Below are 27997 nucleotides of genomic sequence, written 5' to 3' on the forward strand. Positions count from 1 at the left end.
TTGGACACTTAAAAAAGGAGTTTTATTTTAAAGTTTTGTCTTTAAAAACATTTTTCCTCAATTCAATTGCATAAAAAGCACACCTTCTGAACCCTTAAACTGTTGTGCTGAACAAATAGCCATATTTCTACTCTATAAGGATCATAGTCTGTTAGCTTTTATTCCTAGTGTATTTACCTCCAAAGGTCCCCAAAATATCCTCCATCTTCCTTTTTTTTGTCAAGGACACTTTGTTCCTCTAATTTTCATGAAGCAGAAGTCAACGCAAGTTTTGCGGTTATTTTGAGTGCTTCTAAGTTGACTCATAACTAAATGTTACTGTGTTTCTTTTATATTAATCTTTTTAATAGGAAATTGTAAATATCTTTAATGTTTTTAAACAATTTTTTTCTGGGTTCCTTCTCCTGGTTGGCCAGAAACCTCAGTATGAAAAAATACTGTGAGGTTCTGATTAAAGAAACCTGTAAAAATAAGTATTTGTGTCTACTTATTACTGATTTAAAGTATTTGGAACTTAGTAGAAATATCACCACCATTTTTTATTTGGAAGCAAAGTGCTCTACGGTTCTAACACCCTAGACCTCAACCACTTTTAAGTGCTCCTTTTGTGGTGGCTTTATAGCAGGGTAGGGAAATGACAAAGCTAACTTGACCTGGTTAAGTTCACAGATGAAGAACACAGCAAGGAAGGCAATTCAAAAACTGGATAGCTGAAACAGAGGGTTTTCTTAAAAAAAGCATCACTTATGAGTGAAAAACTGAAATTTATAAAGGCATGGGCAAAAATTTTAGCATGTGTGTTCTTTCACGTTTTTCACTTCCACAGTAAGACCAGGATATTATAGCATCAAATATTCAGGTTTCAATGCAATGACTGCTAAATTAATGCATGTGGCATAGTATAAACATATGTTTAATGTATTCAATAGTGGTATTAAATGGCAAAGAAAATATTTTATATACTATAATCTTTCAAAGATTCTGTAGAATGCATAGGCCCTCTAGTATGGGGAAAGAATTTTTAAAGTGAAGAAAATGCCAGAGGTTTTCTTCCAAAAGTATGCATCTGAAATCCATAAAAATGATTTTCTTTCTCCTCCCCACAGACAGAATCAGAACACTGTACCATGCAATAGGTTATTGTGCCTTTTTGAATAAAGTTAGTGATCCTGATTCACTGGTGGGGGGGATGAGACATGACTGGGTAGTGGGAGAAGCCAGTAGAGGAAAGAAAGGAAAACAGAATTCTCCCTTTCATACATATATCTCCATGGCAGAGCCAACAAATTACATGTATAGACTGCTCTAGATTATTTTCTTTTTTAAGTTTAAAACTTTATCAGACTAAAGAGGAAATCCTTATTCTCCCTCCCTTAAAAGCAAAGGCAGTCTTATCTACCTTTGATTTACTTCTTATTTTTTAAACATTATGGTCAAAAAAATAAATTAAAAAAATATAAATTTTGTCTATCAATTCAGGCAACCCAAGATGTAGTGCTATTGCACCACCTTGCAGCAATACTGTATTCACTTCTAAAGTCTCATTTTAGGGGACAGAAATGCTAGATTAAGTAAGGAGAAGAAAATGACCCAAACAAGAAAGATGTATCAAAGATGGACTTTTATTCCTAAGGTGATCTTTACTCATTAACCACTTCTACCAGAGATGGGGAATATGACATTCTAAAATACGAAACAGTGGGGCAGAGGCATGCAAAGAAAGGCCTCTCAGCAAGGCAGAGGCAGGCCTCCCTCCCAAGCCAGCTATGACCCCTTTATAGCAAGTAACTCATAAAAGTAATAGAAACATGGGAGAAAAGAAAACCAAACTAAACAGGAAGCCAAACCAAAATAAAACAGGAAAATGCCATGGATTAACCTTGCATGATGAAAATATTACAGTGTAGAACCTGTACTCCCCACTGAAAGTAATTTTTTCCCTACAGAAAGTTAGAATAACTGTAAGCTTTTCAAATGCCAGAATCTTTGACAGATATCGTGAACACTTACTTAATTGATTCAATATTTCATGTCAAAACATATTTCATGACAGCAAACTGAACATGTTCTGCGGTCACTGTATATCCAAACATCTCTTCCCAATAATTTCAAAGGCTAGGAAAATAGCACTTTAGAGATGCATTTTAAACATCTTCCATTTAAAATGTTACCAGTCCTGTTCCTTCCTCCTCAAAGGACATAGAAAAAAGGGGAAAATGATCCAAAGGACATTAGTGTATCACTGTACTTTCTGAAGTAAAAGAAAAATGTAGAAAAATGGAAACTATAAAATTTCAAGTAGCTTGAATATAAATATGGTAGAAATCATCCTATTAGAAGTTTTACCCCATCCCCAAAATGGCTTATAAATTTGCGTTCCCATGATAACAATTCCTAGAGTCTTCCTACAAATCCAGGAGTCTTCTCTTCCTTACTCTGCAAGAGTAAGCAGAAGTGGAAAGAAGAAGGGGACCTGGTAGGTGTTCATTTATTAACTGATGGCATGATTATAAAAGGTTATATTTTACAAGACCCCAATACCATAATTTCCTTCTAGGTACTACACATTGACTTTCATAGACTGTTTTTTAAAGGCCATTTTTAGAGGACAAAACATTGAGACGAGAAGAAGGCTGAACCAACCTTCCCAAACAGAAGAGTGTACAGACGTTACAAGGCTTAGGAGGAAGGCTTTTTTTTTCCCAAAGATATGCTGCATAACCATGTTCTTATCACACAGCTCTGTCTATACATTGGGGCATACCTCTATAGAAATGTCTAATTACAACACTAGGAAACAGTTTTTAACTTAGATGTAAAATCAGTAATTTAGAATACCAATATGTTCCTTATCCATGATAATTTTTTTCCAGAGGTTGTTTTAAAGGAAAAAAAAAATAAAATCCATTCAACAAGTTTCATTTGACTTTTACTTATCGTTGAATACACATGAAATGTGCTTTCAATGCATAAAAATCACAGTGGATAGCAGCAAAGGACTTGGGGGAAATTAAGGAGAATTTGATCATTCACATTGTGATTAATCTGCACATTGATGAAAGATAGCTATTTCACACTTCTAAAAATAAACTTGAGATCATTCTTTCCAACAAAACAAAACAAGAAAAAAAAGCCTCCCAAAATACACAAAAACCCCCAAAACAAACAAACCCAAATGCATTACTTCTCTTTTACACACAAAAATGAAATATTTTTATGGCAGCAAAAGATTCTGATAATAATGAAAGTCTGTAAACTGTAGTTCAATCTCTTTTTGTTGTTGTTGTTCCCAAAGTGCAAGATGCAAGATTCCCGTAAGCTTTCAGTAGTGCTTTTCCTGTAAATAATCCTTCATTTTGTTTGGCAAAGGCAGTTTTTGAATCAGGTCTATTCTGGTGTATTGACGTATTACAAAACGACACAGGTACTGTAAAGAGCGCACCTGCATAAACCGGGATACTGGATTTGTCAGTCTCACTGGGTAAGTTGCAGATCCAGGCAGCCGGGATCTTGAATAGCAGAAAGCTCCATTTTCAGAGTCCCTGATTGAATGTTCAATTAAGTCAACTATAGATGTATGTCCCTCCACATCTGGCTGTTCATAAAAACTAAACCTACCATTTGAGTGTTCAATTCTAGTATGAAGAGTCTTTCCATGGGAACGAAAACTCAAACTTAAAAGATAACGATCATCAGAACTATCTCTAACGAGAAACGAGCCATCAGGCACATTAGCTAATTTTCCCTCTGCCTCCCAACGTGTAATGGGGCCCCAGTACCATCCTTGTTTTGCAAGTTTTTTCAGCTCTTCTGTGAGGCTCGTCACAACCATAGGACCGCTGTTCTGTACAGAGTCATAAACTCTTCCAACTCCTGGGGCAGTGTTAGGATCAAAATTCAAATGGCAGCGCATACTTTCAGCCACATGGGCATCTGTGCCATTTAATCCATTGAAGTTCCTTTGGATTTGATTATTCTGCATTGGAGGTAGCAAAGGTGAGAGTGGAGGGACATCACTATGATTAACTCTTGGGCTTTGCAACATGACTCCTGTGGTACCAATCAACAAACCATTCACTGTCTGGTCCACAAAGATATCCGGTGCAACGACTACATCCTGATCCACTTGGCTCTCATCTTCATGGAAAGCGTTTCCCCCCACTTGAGAAGAAACAGTTGAAACTTCCATGGGTGAGGAACTATCCAGACAGTAACTACGTGATCCTTCCAAAGGATACATTCCCTCATCTAAAGGCACAGTATACTGAATGTAGTCCTGAGGCATTAATCCAATAACTACAGGCACATGTTCATCAATATGAAGATGCAAGTCCCCGTTCTGAGATTCCGTATTTTTTAATGCATTGGTTTGCTCCTGGAACACATTTTCTGACTGCAAGTCATGGAAGTCTTTTCGAACACCATTCAGTGCTGGGCTTGGATTAGAGGAATGGACCAAGGCCTTGACTTTCACTTCCATTTTGATGCAAGTCTCTTCTGAATTGGTAGGTCGAAGGGGCCATGGAGTTGGGCTGTAATGGTGATTACGGAGGGAAGTGGATCTCAGAGGTCTTTGAGCTCGCACATCTTTGAAGGTTATTGGAGCAGATGAGGAAGAAAATGTGTCATCATCTGCAGAGCTTACAGATGGTGTGCTGCCTTTGCCTTTCTGTTTTTGTTTTGCTGAAAGCCTCCTTTTTAACGTACCCATTAAACTTTCACTTTTTGATCTATTTTTGCCTCCTTTTTCATCTTCACTATTGACTTCACAGCTCGCCAAATCTTTACCATAGCAGCTGCCAAACAAGGAGTCATCTTTTCCAAATTCACTTAATGATGGCTGCTGAACCACTACAAAGTCACTTTCATCTTTACTTTTATTTAAGTTAAAGGACTTGCGAATTGTTTTGAGACTGATTTTCTTCATTATGACAAGTTACCAAATCTGGCTGATCAGCAGTGCTTGCGGTGATGTAGCCCTAACACATGAAGAGCAGCTTCTGCTTCATTTATGTGTTTTATCCAGCCTCATTTAACTTCAAGAGCCATTTCCTGGAAACAAATAAAAAACAATTAAATTCACAAAAGAAATATTTCAAAAATCAACTATAACGGTTTCCCCCTCTCCAAGCAAAACAGAAATTACAATACTTTAACAATGGGCATCACATAAAAGTAAAAACAGGGAGCTGACTTTGAAACAATCAGACTCAAAAAATTGAACTCCCACATCGGCTTTGGAGATCTCCACAACTTCATTCTGCTTTCAGCATGGTATTTTTTGAAACATCCACACACCTTATATTACACTCACAGGCACATATATTTAATGCATTTATTTATAATTTTCTAACACATAAACACTCTCTTTCCAAAGGCTCCTAAAAAATCCCCACACAAGTAACTACAGAAGATAAAACTACAGAAAACATTCTATTCAACAGAATTCCTACATGCAGGTTAAAGTGTGATTGGTCCTAAAAACATGGTCATATAAGGTTATACTTTCTCTACACAACAAAGTTGAGTAATATTTAGAAGGTTATATATTTATAGATAAACTAACTGTAGTGAAAAAATGGTTTCCTTAATAGCAAAGTAACATACATTTAGAGCAAGTCCCCTCCTGAATTTCTGTGAAAGAAAAGATTTCCAATCTGTTTTAGGCACAGAAGACCAAGTCACAGGTTCTTATTGCCTAAAATTATTAGAACTTTTCTTCCTTCAGTATTTCTGCCAAGACCTAGTGGACACAGCTGCTGGAGTTCCAGTCAACTGCTCCCACCTGGCATCTTGCACAATCAGGTACCCACAAATTTGATCTTTTGGACTGTTATTTCTCTTGATTGAGGTTTGTCTGTGTTTTTGGAGGGCTTGGTTTGTTTCAGTTGAATTTTAGCTAGACCTTCCAAAGTAAACAAATCAGCAAACAAGGATTATTATGCGTGGGAAAGAGAAGAGAGGGAAGTTGCTACTCGCACAGAAGTAGGTACTACAATTAGTAGTAACTGTTATTCCACGTACCTCCAAATACGTGCGATGTTAGCAGCACAACCTGCAGCAGTAAGCCTGGCTCCAGGCTAAGCATGGCAAGCTGAAGGAGTCTAAGAATCTTTCAAGAAATCTTCCAACCTTGGTGGACTGAGGGGAAAGTAAAACAGCCCTTATATACGCACTTCCCACTTTTCTCCCAGAGTATCACAATACAAACATACTGAGAAAAATGGTGCGATAGACTGAAATAAGTTTTATCAACTAAACAATACCATTTTCTTAAATAAGCATTCAAAAACTAAATAAAAGCATGGAAGGACAATGATTACTATGACCAAAAAGCAGTGCGCTGCCTATTGCCGTTGCCCAGCCCAACTTCTGTGGTCCTCAAGTACACAAAGGCTAAAGGATCGTATCCAAAGCAAACTAAAAGGCAATGTGAAGCATCTATGGATTCTGAACTTCAAAACACCTTGAAAAATTTTAAGTAAAGCCCTGCTGCTGGAGGGATGGACACTGCTCCATAAAAAGCAGAAGCAGTAAAGATTCATTTACATGGATGGTACTCTAGTCCGATCTGCATCAACCTATTTCAAAGACTTGTTCTGTGTCCTTGTCATAATCTCCAATATTTCCCAAGTCCATCTTTAGAGCACATTTATATCTTTCCATTTCATTTTCTTAATTACCAAATTAAATAACACTTTCCTTTCTTTCAATGGGGAGAAACTAAAAGCTTTCTCTTGTCTCTGAACTGATTTATTTTCTACCAGCAAAGACCAAACATGACCAAAACACTTCCTAGACAAAAGTCTAAGAATCAATTACTTGCAATAAATGAGTATTAAGACCTTAAAAAATCAGAATCAGTATTTTATATGTTCACTAGCTATTTTCCACTTTTAACGTATCTGTTGTATCACGAGTCATGAAATTCTAAAACACCATCCTCCATTTACATAATTTGAACACAATCCTGAGTTGTGGGTATGAATTTTCAAAGGTTAAAACACTATGTTTACTTTCCTACAAGTGCAGATAAAGGGAGACTTACATGCCAGTAAAAAGGAGACTCAAAATGTCATTGACCTTCTATTCCTCAACCATTTGAATTTTGCCACCTTCCCGATCTATAAAACTCTTTTTGTCATATATAACCAAATTAACCTACAAAATGAGTGAAAATTATAACTTTAGGATTGCATGCTTCTCCTAAACTAACAAAGTCAGAGCATTGATAAATTGAGTCATTAATTTGATAAATTTAACTGTGCTTTTGTGTATGTAGTACCAGAAGCCTGGGAACCGTCACATTAGCATCACCTGTGAAATCAACAGTGTTCTCCAACTCCTTCTGACATCCACAAGCTGATACTACTTCCACTTTTCCAGAAATGTTCCCTCCTTCTTGTGGAAGGTACTGTCTGCAGATACCAATCTCATCACTCTTATGACCAGTAACAGGACCAAGGAAACAGCATGAAGCTGAATCCAGGGAGATTTAGGTTAGATACCAGAAAAAGGTTTTTCATGCTGGGTGGTTGGGTACTGGAACAGGCTCTCCAGGGAAGTGGTCAGAGCACAAAGCCTGACAGTTCAAGAAGTGTCTGGACAATGCTCTTAAACCCATGGTGTGACTCTTGCGGTGTCCTGCTCAGAGGCAGTAGCTGGACTCAATTGCCCTGATGGGATCCTTCTAACTCATTGTAATCTGGATTCTATAAAATGCATGGCTTATAAATTGTATCCTTGTAAAAATTCATGTCAAGATATAAGAAAGATTTGATAATCAACTGTAAAGCACATAAACAACATGCAACAATCCAGAAGCCCAGTTCATTTATGCATGAGAAGACAAAAATCCATTGACAGTCCAGGTCTAAGCTCTCCAAAGTAAATGGAACACACTCACATCATGACAGCAAGTCTCTAAACAAGTTGTCCATACAGACCCCACTCTATGATACCTCCTATACATATTTTGTCCAAGACAGGAGAAAAAAAATACACCCTGAAGCCAAATACCCTAATTGATCCCAATACTCCTCTTTCTTTGCATGTACTTAAATAGTACCAGCTAATTCTGCATTGCATATCAAAGTGTTTAAAAACACTGTATAAACAGCCCTCAATATATGATACACTCATATGCATGCAAGTGTAGAATTCTTTACAGTCTGCATCTAACAGAGCTGGTGCAGAAGAACCCAGGCATACACTCCTTCCTGGAATACATTAAAATGAATTATGCAACTTCTTCACAACCGTCAGCACAGCAGCAGCTTTGCTAGTATTTTGCACGAATTACGGCATGACTGAAGTCTCCCTCTTCCAGTGCCATCTGCTGTACAGGGAATTAGACAGCCTAAAAAGAGACAACTCCAGAAATTCTTCTGGCAGGTAATTGCAACTATAAACAGACTTGAACTCTACCAATATATTCCCAAAGCCTGGTGGCTATGTGTGCAGAAACACCTGGAACACATAGACTGAAAATGAGAGATTGATCAAATACAGAAAGATAATGAGATCTTAATGCACAGAATAATGTGGATGAATGAAATTCACACTTACAAACTTTCATCACAAATTCTGCATCTCAGAATCTTTAATATTATGCAGGCTAACAAAATAGAGGCCAGGCCTCTGGACGAAAACTACCAGATTACTACCCAGCAAACACCATGTCCTCTTTTGCACATAAAAATAAAGAGAACTAAATTTGTACTTGGAGGAAGAGGAACATTCATCAATCACATAAAATGCAAAATTATTAGTAAAAATAATTAGGGCTAAAAGTTCACTTTACAGGTTGCTTCTTGGAAACCTGAAGAGCAGCCCATGCAATGGCACATTAATTATTATGGTGGCCAGCACTGATGTATAAAAAATTACGATAGTTTTAAATATCTATCAGATACTGCAAATCTGATTTGAATATACCAACATTTCAGAGTAGTTCCAGTTTGATGGTATAAAATGGTTTCAGCAGATTGGAATCATATAGCTGTCTCGAAGAAGTATTTGCAAAAGTACACCAACAAAAAAGTTTGATTATACTGTACTTATTAATTCCTCATCTTTTTCACACTTTTATATTAGGTATACTCATTTCCTGAGACAAATACTATAGACAATGGTGCCAAACTGCACTGCAATAGAAATAAACCAGGATTAACTTCAAGGAGTTAGGAGAGAAAACATCATACTGAAAACATACAGCAAAATACAACTCATGTTCAAGCAAAGAATTGTCCTTAAAAAGTTTGATAAAAATATCATCACAAAAATGATTTCAAATTATTAGTCAATACTACTTCAGATAACTTTTCTAAATAAATGCTAATCTGCTTATTTATTTCCATAAAGTGAAACAGTTGAGCACCGAACTTGTTTTTTTTTAACCCATATCATCCTGCATTATTCCTGTAAAGTCTTTCACATAGAAATATATAATCTTTATTCTTATACTGGATCATCAGAAGACTTACATTATTTAAAATTTCAATTTATCTTATTATAACATAATTATTAATACTAGGAAAGAAACTAAAAACACCGCAAAAGTGACATTTTTTTGCATTCCTAGGTATGACATGCACTAGGTTCTCATTAGATAATGAAGCCTATTCTAATCTGCTGAAGTATAAGGTGTTATTCCCCTGCTTTCCCCAAATTCTCAGTGAAATATATTCATGCATTCTTTGGAAGAGCATGTCAAAAACAGCATCTTAAAGTAAGGCAGATTTCAAGTGCTGTATTTTGGAAATTCCTAAGTGTCTACATCTTCTCCAAAGTTACTGAATCTATTAATATGACTCATTAAGAAGTTGCTCTCCATACCCAGTCCCATCAACTTTACTTCCAAGCTGAAGTATGTCTGTATCATTGTTGAAGCTTTTCTTCAAAACATTAAACAAAATACTGACTCAAGTACTGCTATGTACTTTCATACTAGTTTTCATACTGAAACTAGAGTTTCAGGCTATATGAGTACAAAAACTACACACAAAATACACAGAGATTCAGTATCATCATCAGTTTCTGAAAGAACATACACACTACATAGCAACTTTTTGTTTTTTCACTATACATGCCATAAGCACACTGAAGATGGTGAGGTTTTTCCCTTTGCTGATCTTCATGTAAATTCCTACATTATACCTCTTTTCAGTAAAGAGAGTCTTTAAATGAAGTAATCTAAATTCCATTGCATATTCTTATACCTTGAAAACAACAAAAAAAGATAAATGGTTTTAGTAGAGGCTTGCTTGTTAATGGATGAACATACTCCTGAGACAATCACAAATTTTATAAAAGCCCTTCTGACCTGCCTGCCTGCTTTTCTAGTGAGTGCAAGGCTCAGATGTACAATTCATATAAAACTGGAACAAGGAAAAAACAGATGAGACGCTCATCTGGCAGTACATTACATTTATAACAATTCAATTCAAAGCCTCCTATTTTTAAGCTAACTAATCAAAGACCTGAACAGTGAATTATTCAGCACAAATTTAAATTTCTACTCTCTAAGATTTGAGCAGCTGAGGAAAGTATGGTCAACCTCTCTACAGGGCAATATAATTGAACAGGTTTTATACAGATTACAACTTAAATCAACCAACAGTAAGTCACGTAATTTAGTCTTATTATCTCTCCTAATTTTTTTCCTCCTTTTACAAAGCTTAAACAGAAGACAGTCCAGGGTCACTACTGTTCTAACACATTAAAGAGTAACCCTAATCACTACCAACCATTACCAAAGAATAACCAAGCTACATCTTTGATAATATGTAGAAAAGTGGGGTAAATTGACAATGAAAACTTGATACAATGGAATTTTTCTTTATCACTTCTGATTATGGGAATTAAAAATATGCAAAACCAGGAAAACAGCCACTGGAAAAGTCTAGTCCTTGACTGCTTTTCCCTGGACTGCTGCTGAAAAAGAATGCCCTTTAACATTTAGATTTCCTCGATTTTTTTTTTTTTTTCATTTTCTCTCTTTGAACACTATTTAATCCATGAGTGCTTGCAGCAAGTCCTGTTCTTTCCCATATTTGGTTGCCGAACGGAATATTTTTATCTGATTGGTGGTGTTCCTCTGGGGAGTAACTTTAAGGGTGTTAAATGGCATCTCTGTTACACTTCATATGTGTATATACACTCTTGTAACTAAAATAATTACATCACTACAATAGCCAGACCCAGTTACTAATATCAACAGTCCTCAGCCAAGGTTACATCTCTGTTACCCCAAGGATAGATGGCTGAGATCCATGTCTGCCCATGAGCTATGATGGGCACACTAACATGAGGGTGTTAAACTGAAGTCTTAACAACACACACAACATCATGATACCACAGCTGCTGTTGGAGGAGGAAACTCCAGGGAAGCTGGGTGGATGACAGCCAGTAACCAACTTTAGCCATTCCTGCTAGATCTCTCACAAACTGAGAACCAACACCCAAACAGGGAACCAAGCAGACTACACTTTTCATACATTTACTAAAGACAGACAAGTACCACCTTTCATCACTTTCTTTTAAGCAAACATATGATAATAAAGCATACTGCTATCGAATTGTTTCAAGCATGTGGAAAAAGTATCAGGAAAATGAAACCACAATTTGGCTCTAAGACCCTGATTAAAAGCAAGGGAAAAAGGAGCAAACAAAAATAACCCATTAGTTCTATGCATGCCAAGGCACTGAAAAAGAGGAAAGTGGAACATTTTTGGTGAATAAAAATGGGGAAGTCACTAAAGAAATCTGACATGTTCATGTGTTTCACTGCAGGAAATCCCATCCATTGACTGCAAATAAACCTTTGCTTTTTGTTTTCACACAGCTGTGCAGAAGCAGATGAAGAGTGAGAATAATGCTCACTCAGGCTCTGTTTTCGTTTCTTACCATTTTACAAGAATGCAGCAGCCAGCCTTGCAGCAGACTGTCAGCAAAAATTAAGTTTAGTTTCATAAGCAAAGGTTAGACTTCCTGGGAGATAATGCATGAGAATTTCTTTCCAACTAAGGGTCCATCTCCCACTCCATCCTGACAGAAGATAAATACACCAAAATGTTTCCCCTCCATTGTGAGGTATGAGGTAGCCTCAGCATGATAATAAGGAGGATTTATGTTTATCCAAGATATTTACGCAATCCTTTTAAACCGTAACACAGTTATGTTAGGCGTCCGAAAAGTTGTAAAACTATAATGCTCTACAAATCAGCATTTCATTTAATAATATGGACCAACATCACATTGTGTAAAAGGAGTAAATTTTGAAGCATTTTTGTTTTAAGATGGCAAAGAACAGATTCTCTGCCTTCGTATTTGAGAACATAAGTGTTTGAAATTAATATAGTGAAAATAAAAGGAAGACCACAAAAAACACAACAAAAAAAAATATTGCATTTCTGAGTTTCTTTTAATTGAGAAGTATGCATAAATGTCTAAATGCTGGAATGTGTGTTGAAAAGAACATAACATATATAATTGTATGGATGCAGGTACTAAAACCCAACTCTGAATGCAGTTTCATTTCTGAATCCTGAATGATGCATTTCCAAATGTAATTTCAGAAATGCTATCCATCTGTTCAAAGCATATGCCAGAAAGACAGAAAAAATAAAGCAGACCATTATCTCAAAGTGATTTTTTGTGGTCAGCAATAATCTGGCCTCTCTTAATGTTAGTGACAAAATAATACAGTTGCGAGAAACACTTTTCTAGCCCTTCCCAAAAAAGGAAAGAAAACACTCAGCAGACATGCAACAGCTAAATACTACCACTTCACATTGACTTATACTGATTTTGGTTTTGCTTTCAAAGTTCAGGCTGGTGTTCCTACAGCAAGCACAGAAACACTGCTACTGTGTACAACTTCCAAAACACAAACCAGACATCTGAAAAGGTCCTGCTGTGAACAAATATTTTGATGAGGAGACATAAAACAGGTACCATGATCTTTTCCTACTGTGCTATCAGAACAGACATTCAACTTCTCAGGCCAAACCTCTGCCACCAATGAACCCCACAGTATGAGTGGAACATACCAAATAGGCAACACAGAAATACACTACTCTGTTAACACACAATATGTTAACACATTATGTGTTTGTTTCCTGCTTCCAGGAGGAAAAAATTACTAGGAAAAAAAAGGGAAGACATTTTGAGGAGAAAGAGGAAAATACAGGAAAAGTAATAGAAAGAAAAGTTTCATACCATATGGTACCATTACAGCGATGATTATTCTAGGAGGTATTGAAAAACACCTGGAGGACAACTCAGCCATTGGTCACAGCCAGAACAGTGTGTCATGAGAGGAAAGCCCTGCTTGTCGAACCTGATTTCCCTTTATGACAAAGTAACCCACCTAGGTGATCAAAGGAAACAAACTGATGTTATCTTTTTGGATTTCAGTACTTTTTGGTACTGTCTGTCACAGGATCCTTCTGGACAAAATGTCCAGCACACAGCTGAATAAACACAGCATGCAATGGGTGAGCAACTGGCTCACGGGTCGGGCACAAAGGGATATAGTGAATGGGGTGACATCAGACTGGTGACCTCTCACTAGCGGGGCTCTGCAGGGCTCCATCCTCAGCCCTGTGCTTCTTTCAACATCTTTATAAATGACTTGGACGCAGAACTGGAAGAGATACTGAGCAAGTTTGCAGATGACACAAAACTGGGAGGAACAGAGAGGTCCTGCAGAGAGACCTTGACAAAACAGAGGGCTGGGCAATCACCAACCATACAAATTTAACAAGGGCAAGTGCCTGACTGCAGCTGGGAAGGGCAAGCCTGGATGTACATACAGGCTGGGGAATGAGAAGCTGGAAAGCAGTGTCACAGAAAGGGACCTGGAGGTCCTGGTCAATGGCAAACTGAACCTGAGTCAGCAGTGCCCTGGCAGCCAGGAAAGCCAGCCCTGTCCTGGGGACATCAGGCACAGCATAGCCAGCCAGGCAAGGGAGGGGATTGTCCTGCTCTGCTCTGCATGGGCAGCAGCCTCACCCCACTTCAAGTCCCTTCCAACTCAGAATATTCTGTGATTCATGTTTCTGCTGAAAATTATAAGGGTTTGTACAGCACCACTACATGCTACAAATTCTTAAATATTGCCATTCTCCCTAAATTGTGAGTTATTAACTTGTTATAGTCATCTTTTTTGCTGCCTGTCCCAGTCACCTGATGTGAAAATGAAGACAGAGGAAGTAGTTTGAAATTACCATAGCACCAAGCAAGCATGACTGACAATTTTGCTGTCTTTAAGGTGCAATATATGATACTCTCTTCTTCAGGAGGAAAAATGAGAAAACAACGTATCAGGAGAGCTATGAAGTCACATTCTCAAGGAAAAAAACAAACTCAAAACAAGCAAACCCCAAAACACAACGAAACCAAACTAAACCTAACTTTTACTTGAAACACCTCACTTGCCACACTATCTAGCCAACAGGTGGCTTCATAGCCCATGTTTGTAAAACAAGTATCTTCACCAGCAAGTGGTAAACTGCTCACCTTCCCACTTACATTTATGTCATTTATGCTTATCTGACAGACAACCAGAAACATATGTAATTCACCTTTATTCCCACAAATAACATCCACCTGGCATCAAAGACATATTAAAAAAAAAAAAAAAAGAAGAAGAAGAAGAAAAAAATCTGCACTAATTAGCTCCAGGTAATACAATTCCTTTCAAAACATCCAGATGGAAAAAAAAAACAACAAAAAACAACCCTTTTAAAAATAAGCCAAAAACTCAGTAATTAAATTCTTCAAGCAGTAATTCAAATTTAGTTATCTAATACATTCCAATAGGAACAAAAGAAACATTGTTAAACTCTAAAAGATAAATATATTCAATAGCGATTTGACTACCAAATACATGAGCTGAAACAATAACACCTGAAACAAGTTTTCAAGACAGAGACTGGCTTGAAAATTCACTACACAGAAAAAGAGGATTCTGTTTTTCACTTGCAACACAGTCATGTTCTGCAACTGGAGAACATGTAATTCCAGGAAGCTTCATTTTCCTATTTCTCAGCTCTTCTAGAAGGCCCAAACAAACAGCAATACACTGCAGCCTTACCCCATCTTGTACCATTCTGCCTTGGATCTCATGACCGAGGCTGACTCCAAATTAACCTCCCTAGTATAGTTTTTCATAGAGGCTTAATGACCCTTTGAACTTGTATGACCAGGGAGACTCTCCAATGTTTTTACAGCTATCACTCCCACCTGCTTTCACCAGGACACTTTCAATAAGAATAAAAGCCTTCTTTCCTTAGAAGATAACACTCTATCCTCTCAATTCAAGCCAAGATGAAGCAATTCTTTACAAGACAGTTAACCCTCTACATAAATGGAAGGATTAAATTAACCCACTTATGGTCTGAGAGGAAAGAACACAGTGCCTTGATTAAACAGAAATGAAAATGGAAACATCTTCCACACATCTGTACAGAGTTCACACATGCAGAGAAATTTCCAAGCATGCTGAGGAGAAAGAAGCCGCTAATAAGGTAATCCCCAGAATCACAAAGAAAAAAGGATTGACCTCTGTTTTGGGACCTTCTTCACTAAATTATCAGAGAGAAATACAACGTATTTGCTACACAGATGTCACAAAGGTCCCACCATTCCTCTCCAGACCATATAGAAATGTTTACTGTCAATACTACATACTCCTTGCCTTGAATCAAGGCATTTGGTTGCCATACAACTCAGATTTAATAAGTTTTCAACCTGCAGACTCCTACCTCTATGGCTTTCCTTTTTTATGCATATTAAATCAATTCACATCTTTAAGTTCTAACAGTGGAAAATTCTAACCGAATACAAATACCAACAACTGATATTATTCATCTGTACACTGTGAAAGAAAAGTAATTTTTTATTAAATGATCATAAATTTAATTCATTTTTATTAACTAAAGACAGCAACATTTTTTCCAAAGCAATAACCAATTGTGTTACTACAATGCATACATAACATACGCATAATTTGAAAGCGTATGCATCCTTTAAGTAAAATTCACTGACAAGAGAAACAGATATTCAGTGAACTGTGAAAGACCTGGGATGAAAAGGCATTGGCTACATTTAAACAATAATTACATTTAGTCAGTCAAGGTTATTCTAATCTCTGCAATAACAACAAATACATAAAATACTGCAATAGAGTGTCTCATGTAAAGTAAGAGGCTTCTATTCAAGAAACCAAGTTCCCTAGTCACTTCTCAAAAGTCCAACAACAACAACAAAAAAAAGTTCAAGAAAAAAAATAGTTCAGGAGTTAGATTCAGAGACTATTGTTTGTTTTAGCATTACTTCCCATAGAAAGAAAACTCAACCATGCAAGGCTTCAGTGTATACCCTGCAGCACCTCGAGTGCTGCCCAACCAAGCTTTATCAAATAAGCAGATAGGCTGTGTCCCAACTGAGAGAACAGCCATTGCAAAAATTCATATATTCTTACATATACAAAAATCCAAGGGCATTTTTAAATACAGGAAAAGCTTTCTTTGGAACTCAAAAGCATTTTGAAAACCAAGGAGAAAAGTGACATGAAACAACTCAATTTCACAAAGAGATTCTGTTCACAAAAACTCTTTAATTGTAACATAAAAATGTTTACCTCTGACCTTAAAGATACCACCCACCTTCATTAAAAGTCGTTTGTTACTGTGACCTGTTTTTCAATTCTGATCAACTGTTAAAAAGAGAAAGGCTTAGGAGATACTTTTTGTATCACTACATTAAGAAACCAGTAGCACAAAATATTAAACCTTTAAAAAAAATGATCTCTAAGTCCCACTGACAAGTTTATTTTTTGAAAATTTAAAACTTCTCTCAGCAACTAAAATCCTTTGCGTTTTCCCTCTTGAACAACATAGTGAGAAAAGTCATTTTATATCCTTTATCTGAACCATTTTTATAGGAAACATAGTAGACAATTTCATTGTGGTTCAAAGTCCAAGAACTCAGAAGTTGAGAAAAGCCAGAAGAGTTTCCTGACCAATTTTCTTCTTTCACATATGGGACAAAAACGTTTACATTAATGCTGCTCTCCAACATCCTTTAAAATGGACAGTCCTACCATTTACTTACAGTACACCAATTAAACTCAAAATTCCAGACAGAATTATTGGTGTCATTAAGGACATTTTTGCTGTCTCTATGTCCAACATTTAAATGTTAGTGCACAGGCACTCAATGCTCTATTCAACACTTTGCGAGTCATAACACAGAGCACTTAATTTCCACTGTTTTTAGATGGATTCATAAGCTGAATAATATGCACCATTAGGCAAAACTAAGGTAATTTAATTCTGAAACCTAAATCTTGAATTCACATAATATGGAGTTATGGGGGAAAGGGGTGAGAGCTGCTGGAGTTTTGAGAAAACACCTACCTACCTAAATCTGAATTTTCCCCCACCTCTCTAAGATAGCAGCAGAACCAAACGGGTGCAGTGCCAGGAGTTAACTGCAACAGCAAATTGTTGTGTGCCGCAAGACATCACTTAAAGCTTGTGATCCCTTTCAGGGATTTACTGACAATGGAGGAGTAAGTCAAACACACAAGCTTGGGTTTCATCATTCTTTTGAGATATACTAAACCTTTCAGTAAAACTTCTATGGCTGTCCTCTAGTCAAGATTCAACTTCCTGACTTCCTTTAAAATTTCACAATTCAGCAGATATTTTAAAAAGTCCTTTCAGCCTAGTTGTTTTGTTTATCAAAGCAGTAAGCAAATGAATAACTCATGTTACAATACCAAGAAGTATCAGGTAGCAGGATGAGAAGCAGAGGATGCATCAATGGTATGCAGCTAAAGATGTTAAAAAGATGTAGAATAAAAGCAAACCACTGAAGTTTTGGAGGACGGTAACAAAAAAAAAAAAAAAAAACAAACAAAAAACCAAATCCCCTTCTCCCTAAAAAAAACCCAAAAAAACAACAACAAAAAAACCCCAGGAAATTCAAACACCATTATTTAAATATTATAATCTAAACCATTAATTAAAGCGATTGAAATACAACCCTCAAAGAAAGCAAATTCAGGCTAACAAATAGGCCAAGGCACAGGGTTTAAATTTTGCATGACACAGGCTCTGAGTTGGCTAAACTGGTGTCACTAGCATGGCTCAAAGCATTCGCACAACCTCTACCCCATTCTGCTTGTAACAACAGATCTGATTGAGGTTGATGGTCTGCTTTCCAAAAATGCAATTGAAAACTACGTCGTACATTTTGATGAACTGCAAAGGTCAGAATTGCAACTACTTTCACCTAAAAGAGATAAGAAATCTGGCTTTTGTCCAAGTCAGGATTGTTTTTTTCAGTATCTAAGTATAAGAAATCCCTCTAAAAATCTACAGGAGCTGCAAGCTATTACAACAGTCAGGTTCCTTAAAACTTTCACAGACATGCGGACCTTTGCTGCTCTTGAAAATCCTTTACATACAGGGAGCAGCTTAATCTAGGAAGTATCAGAATTTCAGAGAATTTTTTTCTTTTAACTAAAAGCTCCTCAGTAGCCCTTCGTTTTACTTTTTGTATATAAAAGCAGAAGTACTTGGAGTTAAAAAACAGTATCAGTGGCTATCTCGTGGTTAACACCTTTACCTACATGTCTAAAACTGTCAAACATCACACAGAATCATGCCACATAAAATTCAGTGGCAACCACTTCTTTTTCTGGTCATCATAAGAAGCGGAAGCATGATCAGAGTGCCCCTCTGCATCACATAAGGAGCTTGCACAAATGGATATCAAACTACAAAGTCTAATTACTTGGACAGTGGTCCTAGACACCATGAAAGGAGATTCTCACTTAAGATATCCTACTCTGCAGCAACAGTTTCAGATGCAGGCTGAATTCAGACAGAAAGTCAGATGCAGGCTTTTGCTTTTCAAACCAGTTGGTTACTCCACTAGGATGAGAAAAAGCACACTATTTTTATCTAGACCATTCCTTTTCAGCTCTGTTCATCTTCTTCAGAACAGCTTTGGAAGAAGGAATAGAAATCTTTTCACTCTACAGACCAGCCAAAAGGTTGGTCTTTAGGGTAGTCCTAATACAAAAAGGACAGAAGTGGAAAATCACCGTGGCTATCTTACGATCTAAATGAGAGCTCTACCTAACAAGCTGCTATATCCTATATTTTTGCATCACTGGGAAATGCAGCCTGTACTGCTTGCAGTCTGTGAAACCTGTATATGCAAATGACAAGGGAATTTTTAGTTATGTACATTTGTATTTAATTTCGTATTTCACTGCAGATACATTTTGTCCATCACATGGATGACAGGCCCAATATCTACTATTACCTGTAGTCCTAAATAAATAATAGTGACAACAATCTGCTTCACTCACACACACAGTTGGGAATCCAGTTTAAAGGCAAAAGAGCATTTAATACATCAAGTGTAAGGAACCTACTCTTACAAAGCTGAACCTCAGTTCTACTGTGAAACACCCATACAATTGAATGAGATACAATTCAACTCAGATTGTCAAGTAGTATCAACTAAAGAACGATCAGACTTTCATGGCCAGGTAAAGAGGTCCAATCAGCAAAACAGAAAGTAAGTTTTATTTTACAGACAAACCAGCACAACACAACAAACCAAAAGGCAGGGGGTGAAGGGGCAGAAACAGAACTTCATTCTCCTTGTTTAAAGACTGGGAGGATCTTGAGTCAGGTGGTGCCCACAGGGCAATCATTCTGAGTACCTCTAATTAAGCAGTCTCTCCTTCTCCTGGAACACACTCCAGTAGCAGAACCTAGATCGGTCAAGCACTAAGCACAATGTACCCCCTAATCCCCTATGTGTTTGGCCTGGCTGCCCCTCCAAGTTCTTAGGACCCACTGCAGAAAGCAACCCAAGCTCTGCATTTCAGAAAGTGAGAATGCAAAACAGCTTATTTAAAATATTTCCCTTCCCAATTTCCCTGGCAGAAGGCCCAATAAGAACAGAATAAATGAATTATCTTCTTTATGGTTTAGAGTCTATCCACACATGGGAAACAGGAGACATGGCTGTGTTCAAAGTACTGTCAAATACACAAGGTAAACACACCTATAGAGGGAGTATTATCTCCAGTATTATCTCACAAAATTACTTTAACATTTTGTTTCCCCTAAAAAAGGTGAAACATCAAATAAACCTCTAAATTCACAATTCACCCTTTTAAGTCCAAGGATCCTTTTAAGAAGGCACAAACCATAACACTGCACAACTTGACCAGAACAGGAACAGAATTTTGCACAGGCAAAGCTGCTTAGCCATTTTTTTCATAAAGTCCCGATTTGTCAGAGTAAAACCTTTTTACAAGACTTCACCAGTTCTGACAAAGCTTACATGCAAATTTTCTCATTTTGGGTCAAAATGAGAGAGACTATTAATTATTCTTGATTAAGATCAGGAAATTCTTTTTTTCTCCTCCACCTACACTCTAATCACCTGCAGACAGAAACGGCTCACTACCCCAACCAATGAATCTGATGGAGAATATATTAATTGCAGTTTTTAGAAAGACACTGTTTTGTCCTGAGGCACACTGGAAGATGGTTCGGTTGGGGTTGTCGTGGTTTTTTTTAAAAAAATAATGTTGCCAGTAACAGAAAATAATTTCCCATTTAGCCCTAAACTATCTGATTTTGCTAATATTCTGTCCTAACCCAACAAAGATTAATTAACTGTGAGAAGACATTTAACTCAATGGGACTCCTTAATGTACACTGTTCAGCTTGCACATGAAAAAAGTAGGCCTTACACTGAGCAACTTCACATCAGTGTATAAACTGTCATATACAGAATCAAATACAAAATTTTCACAGTCTTTATGGAGTAATGTGCTCTATCGGATTTACACAAACTCAAAGTCCTTAAGATAGGTATCTCCAGAGCAAGGTCAAATTTCTGCAGAGCCAGGTGTATCAAAGCCTGGCTGCAAAAGCTAGCTAAGCTTCAAAGTTCAACCACAAATAAAAGAGTTGTGTACATCCCACTGACTTTCTTTTCTCCCATTCTGACATTAAATTTAAAGACACACTATAAATAAAATTAAGAAAAAACACAAGTATTATCCCAATGAAAAAACCCCCAAAACAATAGAGGGGATACATACTTTTCAATGCTGATACATAGAACTTTAGGTCCTTTTTTCCCCCCATCAAACAACATTTAAAACACTGCAGATTCCAAAAGCACTTATTTTCATAGTACACAGGACACAAGTCACTACTGATATAACAACTCCCATTCACTGTCATCTTCTGATCATCACTGGATTAGACAGACCAGTGTCAGGCCAGTGCTGCTGGTGAATATAGACTCTCTTTTATCCCTGCAGTAAGGGACCACAGAATATTTACATTTACAGCAAGTATTTTCCCAAGTAACTGGATTTCTTGTGTAAAATAATGCCAAAGGCCTGTGGCTAGTATTTCATTACTTCTCAGCACTACTTACTACTAACCAGCAGCTCTTTTCCTTTCAAAAGCCAAAAAGAGGATGAAAGTCAATGCTCCAGCATGTATTGATCAGCACTGGTTTTGCCTCTGTTTTCCACTCAAGAGAAAACAGGGAGGTGAAAGAGTAAAAAAAGCCACCAGGAACCTACCTTACATGGATGGAGACTTAAGCTCTTATACGTAACTTAGTGACTCGTATCTCTGAATGCACAAACCAACTATTCTAGAGTCAGTCTCCTCGGTCTGACCAAAATTCCAGCCTGGAAAACTCCCCCAGCACAGGTTTCACCCAAACCAGTATCCCTGCACAAAGAGCTTCTGTTAGTGAATCTGGCGAGAATTCCTTACTCGCCCAGTTCCCACCAGCTCCTGAAAGAGCATCCATCTGAAAAGCTGCCTACCCTGTTTTTGGAGTACAGCTTCCTAGGAGCCCATCCTAGAAGGTACAACTTCTGTAATCAAAAACCTTTGCCCTGCTGACACTTGTCTCTGTTCTTCGATTTTATTAAAACTCCTAATCTGATACCTGATTACCAACCCAGAAGGATTCTGAGGATATTAAAACCCATGACTGATGCCAAAAACAGTCAAAATTACAGCTTGTAACTTGTAACTGCCCAGTCCTGCAGCACTTACTGAGGCAAAGCCAGGAGAGACAGAATACCCTAAATGGGATGGAAGAGAAAAAGAAGGCAAGCTTGACCACTGTATTGGAGACATTGTGGGACTGAACATGCTTCAGAAACATTTGGAGTAGCCTACTATGTTCTCAACCTATTTGAGGAATGCAGACTGCTTTGGAGAAGGAAAAACAATCACCTACTCAAGACTCCTACAAGCTACTGTTTTAGCACATTTACCAGAAAACGTCAAGATTAATTAAGAATAAAACTACTCAAGAAAAAACAAGAGATCACACACTGTAAAATCAAGTCTGACTGGAATCTCATTTCCAACAATATTTTCAAAAGTAGCACTCTACATACTGTTTTAAGCAATACAGAATATCCTTGAGGAAAAATGCAGATTTAATAACTTTGGTAATCTCAAATGCTAAAATAATTATCTGCTAGCTGCATTCACCACACGAACTCAAGACCATCAAAACCTTACACCACTCCTCTTACAGGTCAGTATCATGTACATCCAAGTTAAATGACACAAATACTGCTGATTCTACAGCACGCTAAGAAGCAAAGAACAATACCATCCATATATCTGTGTGATTTACTTAACAATAGGTACAGGTTCGTTTTCATGGCTTAAATTTTTAACTTCAGACCACTTAAAAAAAAAAAAATTACTAACATCTACAATTTATACCTTCACTGCCAGAGAAAATGGCTCTCATCCAAAACTATTTTACAGCAGTTTACAGCAAGATTATTTGGTGTTTACAACAAAAACCCACACACTTTACAAACCTAAGATTTTTTAAAACTGCCAACCTATTTCACTTGGCAGATTACAAAAGGAATGTTTCCCAGAAGAGAGAGCATGAGAGGCTATGTGGCCTATATATATACACAAAAAGAAGCAATGTTAGGGGAGTAGCACCTGGACAGAAATGTCTACATACAGCATTCTATGCTTGGCTTTACCTGCAAGAAAGATTTTTTTCATATTCCTTCAATGGAGCTTAAAGTCAGAGGCAGAACAAGTCAGCCAATGTGCTCACATCCATGCTAAACAAACACTTATATTTAACTTGCATAGTTTTCTTGGTGATGCAGCAACCAAGAAAGAATTTTTTAGGTAACATGTAGCTTACATCCGTCATAAGCGAGGCTAACTGAGTTCCTCAGAGTCCAAAGTGTTTAAGTGAATGGTTAAGGAGACAGAAAAGGATCAATAATTTCTGAAGTATTTTATCTTGGTATTTTTCGAGAAAAAAAATTCATGAGTGATATTAACTTAATGTAAAGATAGGTTCTTGAATCCATGTTACAAACCAATGAAAAGCAATTAGATTTGCAAAGCCATACACCTCAAACCCTTCTGAAATTGTTTGGAGTTCCAGATGCTTATTGTTTGCATGCCTGTACATGACAAAAGAAGACCATGAAAACTGGCAAAAGAAAATATCCAGAGCAACATTCATTTAAGTGAGCTTAAGGACTTGAAGAGCTAAATTTCTAACGTTTTGATTTGAAAATTTTAATTCTCGCAGTAAGTAGACAAAGCCAGCTTTTTCTTCATGTTGCTGATTCAAATTCAGTCTGTGTAGACTCCAGCAAAGTTTGTGTACCCTTTTTCATAAACTTAATGTATCAGTCAACACTTTACATACAGTCAGCTTTCCATTTTCATCCAGGGCAATAATTACAGGCCAGTTTGTTTTCAGCTTGGTTTTAGTCACCAGGAGAAGCTGAAGTAGGCAACAGATTTTTGTTCCAATAGTTTAAGATCATTCAGCTACAGTGGGAAAAAACCTTCTGCAACAAAGAACTCTAAAGCTATGAGTTTCTAAATGTTTCTCTCAAAAGTAATGTAACTATTTTTAACACAGAAATTCATTCAACTTGCACAGTGAAGTGTTTTAATTCAGAAATCAATTATTTCCAGAGGAAAAAGCAGAAACAATAATAAAAGCAGGAAAGTACTGTGAACCATGAATCTTTATATTTCACTGTATAAAAGATATATTTTAATTATATGAAGCTGCTTTTTACCCTGGACAATAAATATCCCATTACAAGCACAATCATCTTCTTTTCTACAAGAATATACTATTTTATGTAACTTGACATCTGAAATATTCAAGAAAAAATTTTAAGAACATTTTTCTTAAAGGATACTTCCTTCTCTAATACTACAAATTTATTGGGAGGCTGCAGGACAGAGGTGGTAAGAACTTGGGACTTTTGTCTTCTGAAGAATGATACTTATTTCCAGAAAATTAAGTGTGCAACAAAACAGAATGCAATCAAATTCTGGAATAAAGGTAAGGAGAGGGAACATTACAGATATAATTATTTCTCTTCTGAAAATTAAAAACCATAAAAAGAGTAAATTCAAAGTTCTGTATTTGCTCTCAGTTTAATACTTTATAGTACAAAATATACAGTTACATGGCATAAGATAACTCTATTCTGTTTTTCATCTTATCAAATTTATACTCAAGCCATTTTAACATCTGCATTACATTCCCTTTTATACTATTTGTATCTTATTTTCTTCCTTGGAGCATCAGAACTGCTTGAGCTACCCTCTCTAATTTGTTGCTAACACACATTAAAGCCCTATCAACAAAACACTAAGGCACACACCAGCTGAGAACAATCTCCTTCCCATCTATTTTATGTTATTGCATTGTACTACCCAAACACTACCAAAGTAGTGCTGCGTACGCCCAAGAGGGCAGTAAAGCAAAAGAAAAAAAGGCACCTCAGTAAGGGATTGCCCTGGACTATGGCCCCAGTTTCACCAACAACAGCATAGCAAATATGTAGAGAACTCTGGGACTCTGGGAAGCCCTACCAAACAAAGTCCTGCAACTGTTTATGTTCAAATTATTGTAAGACTATAAAAAAAATCATAAAAAAGAGCAGAAATAATTAACTTGCTTTGTAAGAACAACTTTTTGTTAAGAGTTCACTCTATCACTCCACCAATTCACTATGTTAAGGAGAGTCAGAAGTTGTAATCTACTCACAGAACAATAAGGACCAGTTACCATTTCTTCAAACCATCCCTCTCCAAGAGTAACCCAAGGTTACTGAACAACTTCACACTCTAGGATCAAAGAAATTAATAGCATAGTATAAATTAATACACAACTGGTTTTTTTAGATTTCAGTACGTCACATTTTTAGGAAGCTTAGAATTATCCATCACGTCTCCTGAATCCATGCAAACACTTTGATGCTGCAATACATGCAATGCAATAAAATGATGCTCATGAAATCCCTAGAAACAACACAGAGCTTCTCCCTAACTACTCCATACCCTTGCAGCTATCCAGGGAGTTAGCTACTGTGAGTATATCTGTATAACAGTACACTGCTATCACTTATATTTTTAAGTATAAAGGCTATTAATTTCATACATTTTAACTTTAAAAAAATCTACTTAAATCTCAAAACTTGGGATATAGGGAATATGTCCCCAACTAAGCATACAATAGGCAAGCCTGTTTCAAGTAAAAGCACAGTTCCAAACACAGTGCAAAGCCACAAACCCAAGAAATATCAAATAGGAAATGAAGACTCCATTCAAGTACAGTTCAACACATCAAAACACTAAGCATCTTGAAAAAGCTGAAATTATCTTTCTTAAGTTACACATAGAACTGTGACTTATGACTACTGTCTTGCTGCAGAAGAGTCAAAAAAACCTACACATTCTCTAGTTGTTTAGAGTCTTCCAGCCAAACTAACTAATTTATTTCACTAATTTATTGCACCAAAAGTTCAATATTTTCTACACTCCAAATATGTATCTATTAGTGCAAACAAAAACTAGAAACAGAAATAGCTCTATTTTTTCCACTCCAAGCAGAAATGCAGATGCATTATTCCTCGAGTACTTGCACAGACAGCAACTCTCCAAGACAGGCGGCCTGCAGCAGGCCTATTTAACTACAGGTGTATTAAGAGAATGGACATGGCATAAATATTACTGGCCTGTAGAAAAGAGGGGTTGGGCCCTCACAGAGAAAGGGCACAAGAATTTTTTAAGGGGAAGTCAGTTTCCCTGACTAAAGCATATTCTGCAACGAACTTCTTTAATGCAGTAACGCACTCCACAAGAAAAAAAACAACATTGTGTTCCAAACTAAGATGATTTTGAAAACATAGGAAGACAAAAATAAAAAGAGGTCAGAAAGACGTAGTCAAAGTACCCTCACATCACAGAAGCATCATCCTCTGCATCTCTCAAAACCCCGTTGTTTCGCAAAGGCTTTTTTCTTAAGCTAACGGGTTGGCATGGGGTAGTTGTTTTCTAAGAGAAGTGGCACCATTAGGAAAAGAGAGCGTAAAAGGCAGCTCGAAGAACAATAAAAGCGAATAAAGTTTGTGGGTTTGGTAATGCTTTTCTTAAAGTCAAGTTCTTAAGTGGTGTCTGTCACAGAAAAGAGCCTCTTTTGCTCGCCCCTTCAGAAATCATTGGTGCAACCTCACCTCGCAACAACCCGGGGTTCCTCCACAGCACAAACCCCGGCACGGGCTGCCCAAATCGCCACCTCCGTACACCCGTCCCGCCGGAGACGGGGACGCACAAGCCTCAACTGAAGGCGGGTTTCACGGCGGGGTAGAGGGAAATCAGCCCAATTCCGCCGCCCCCCATAATGGCACCAGCAGGCGCGGGGTGCATTCGGCCAGCGGCCCAGGCAAGCAGCACAGGAGCCCGGCGGGCCCCGCTGCAGCGACTGGCGGGAACGAGAGGCTGCCCTGGACCCCCTCCTGTCACGGCGGGGGCTGGGCAGCGCCTCGCCGGCCCGGGCCCGGCACTCCTTCCCGCCCGCCCGCCTCGCAGGCCGCGCCGCGGCCCCGGTGCGTCCGCAGGGCCTGGCACCGCCGCGGGCTCGGGGAGCCCAGCAAACAAAGGGAGCGGAGGCCGGGGCCGCGGCTCGGGAAAAGGGCGGCGGGCAAGTAGTGAACAGCAGCGGCCCCATCCACCGGTTCCGCCTGCACCGCACCAGCCCTCCGCGGTCAGCGGTGAAGGGAAGGGGGAGCCGGGCCGCGGTGCGCCCGCTGCCCCGGGGACGCTCACCCAGCGGAGGCCGCGGTGTCCCGCTCCCGGCGCGGGCCTCTTCCCGGGCACCTCAGCGCTGCGGCCCGGCCTGCGCCGGCGCCCGGGCTCGGCGGGAGCAACCTCCGGGGGTGGCGGAGCGGCACTCACCGAGGAGGAGGAGAAGGAGGAGCTGGCTCTGCTTTTGCTTTCGCGGGGCCCGGCCCGGCTTCGGCTCTGGCTCCCTCCCTCGCCGTGCCGCCGCCTCCCTGTTCCTGGCGCCGCCGCCGCCGCCGCTTCCTCCGCCTCCTCTGCCCCCACCCCTCCGTCCTCGGAGGGGCGCACGGGGGCGGCGAGCCCGCGATGGCCGCCGCCTCCAGCAGGCACGGCTACGGCTGCGGCGCCCGCACACAGCCCGGCGGCGGCAGGAGGGCCGCGGGCATCCCCGCTCCGTCCTCCGCCTGCCCGGCCGCCCCCGCCGCCCGGCGGACTCTACCAGCCCTCTGCGGCCCGTCTGCCCCACAGCAGCCGGGCCTCCTCCCTTACTCGGGTCTGGGCGCCTCGCCCCGGGCCCGTTCCCTCTTGGCGGCCGCGGGAAACCCGCGGGGGGCGGCCGGGAGCCGCGCTGGAACGGAGGCAGGAAGGCGGTCTGGCTTTGTTAGCCCCGGCCCTTTGCTCGCTCCCCCGCGCTCTCCGGTGTGTGACCGCCCCGCTGGGCTACAGGAGCTCATCGGCGAAGTTCACGGGGAGCTACCTCCCGTCTTCGTTCCAGCGGGGGCAGCCCCTCGCTGGTAGTGCCCGGCCGGAGGGGTCCCTCAGCCTTCCCC

At 38.9% G+C, this 27997-nt stretch overlaps 1 protein-coding gene across 5 annotated transcripts; it reads right to left on the reverse strand.

The window, feature by feature from the left end:
• Positions 1 to 48: 48 nt before the first annotated feature.
• On the reverse strand, positions 49 to 27997 carry SOCS6 (suppressor of cytokine signaling 6). Of its 5 annotated transcripts, none has more exons than XM_058831962.1 (3): positions 27342 to 27997; positions 6025 to 6141; positions 49 to 5052 (listed from the first exon to the last, which is right to left on the reverse strand). In XM_058831962.1, exon 3 carries the CDS (start codon positions 4925 to 4927, stop codon positions 3323 to 3325), a length of 1605 nt encoding a protein of 534 aa, XP_058687945.1. In that variant the 5' UTR covers positions 4928 to 5052; positions 6025 to 6141; positions 27342 to 27997; the 3' UTR covers positions 49 to 3322. The 5 variants fall into 5 exon arrangements, with proteins under 5 accessions (XP_058687945.1, XP_058687947.1, XP_058687948.1 ...); XM_058831964.1 differs by lacking the exon at positions 27342 to 27997 and adding an exon at positions 27213 to 27335; XM_058831965.1 differs by lacking the exon at positions 27342 to 27997 and adding an exon at positions 26621 to 26757.

Source organism: Poecile atricapillus, chromosome 2 (assembly GCF_030490865.1).
Source record: "Poecile atricapillus isolate bPoeAtr1 chromosome 2, bPoeAtr1.hap1, whole genome shotgun sequence".
NCBI lineage: Eukaryota > Metazoa > Chordata > Aves > Passeriformes > Paridae > Poecile > Poecile atricapillus.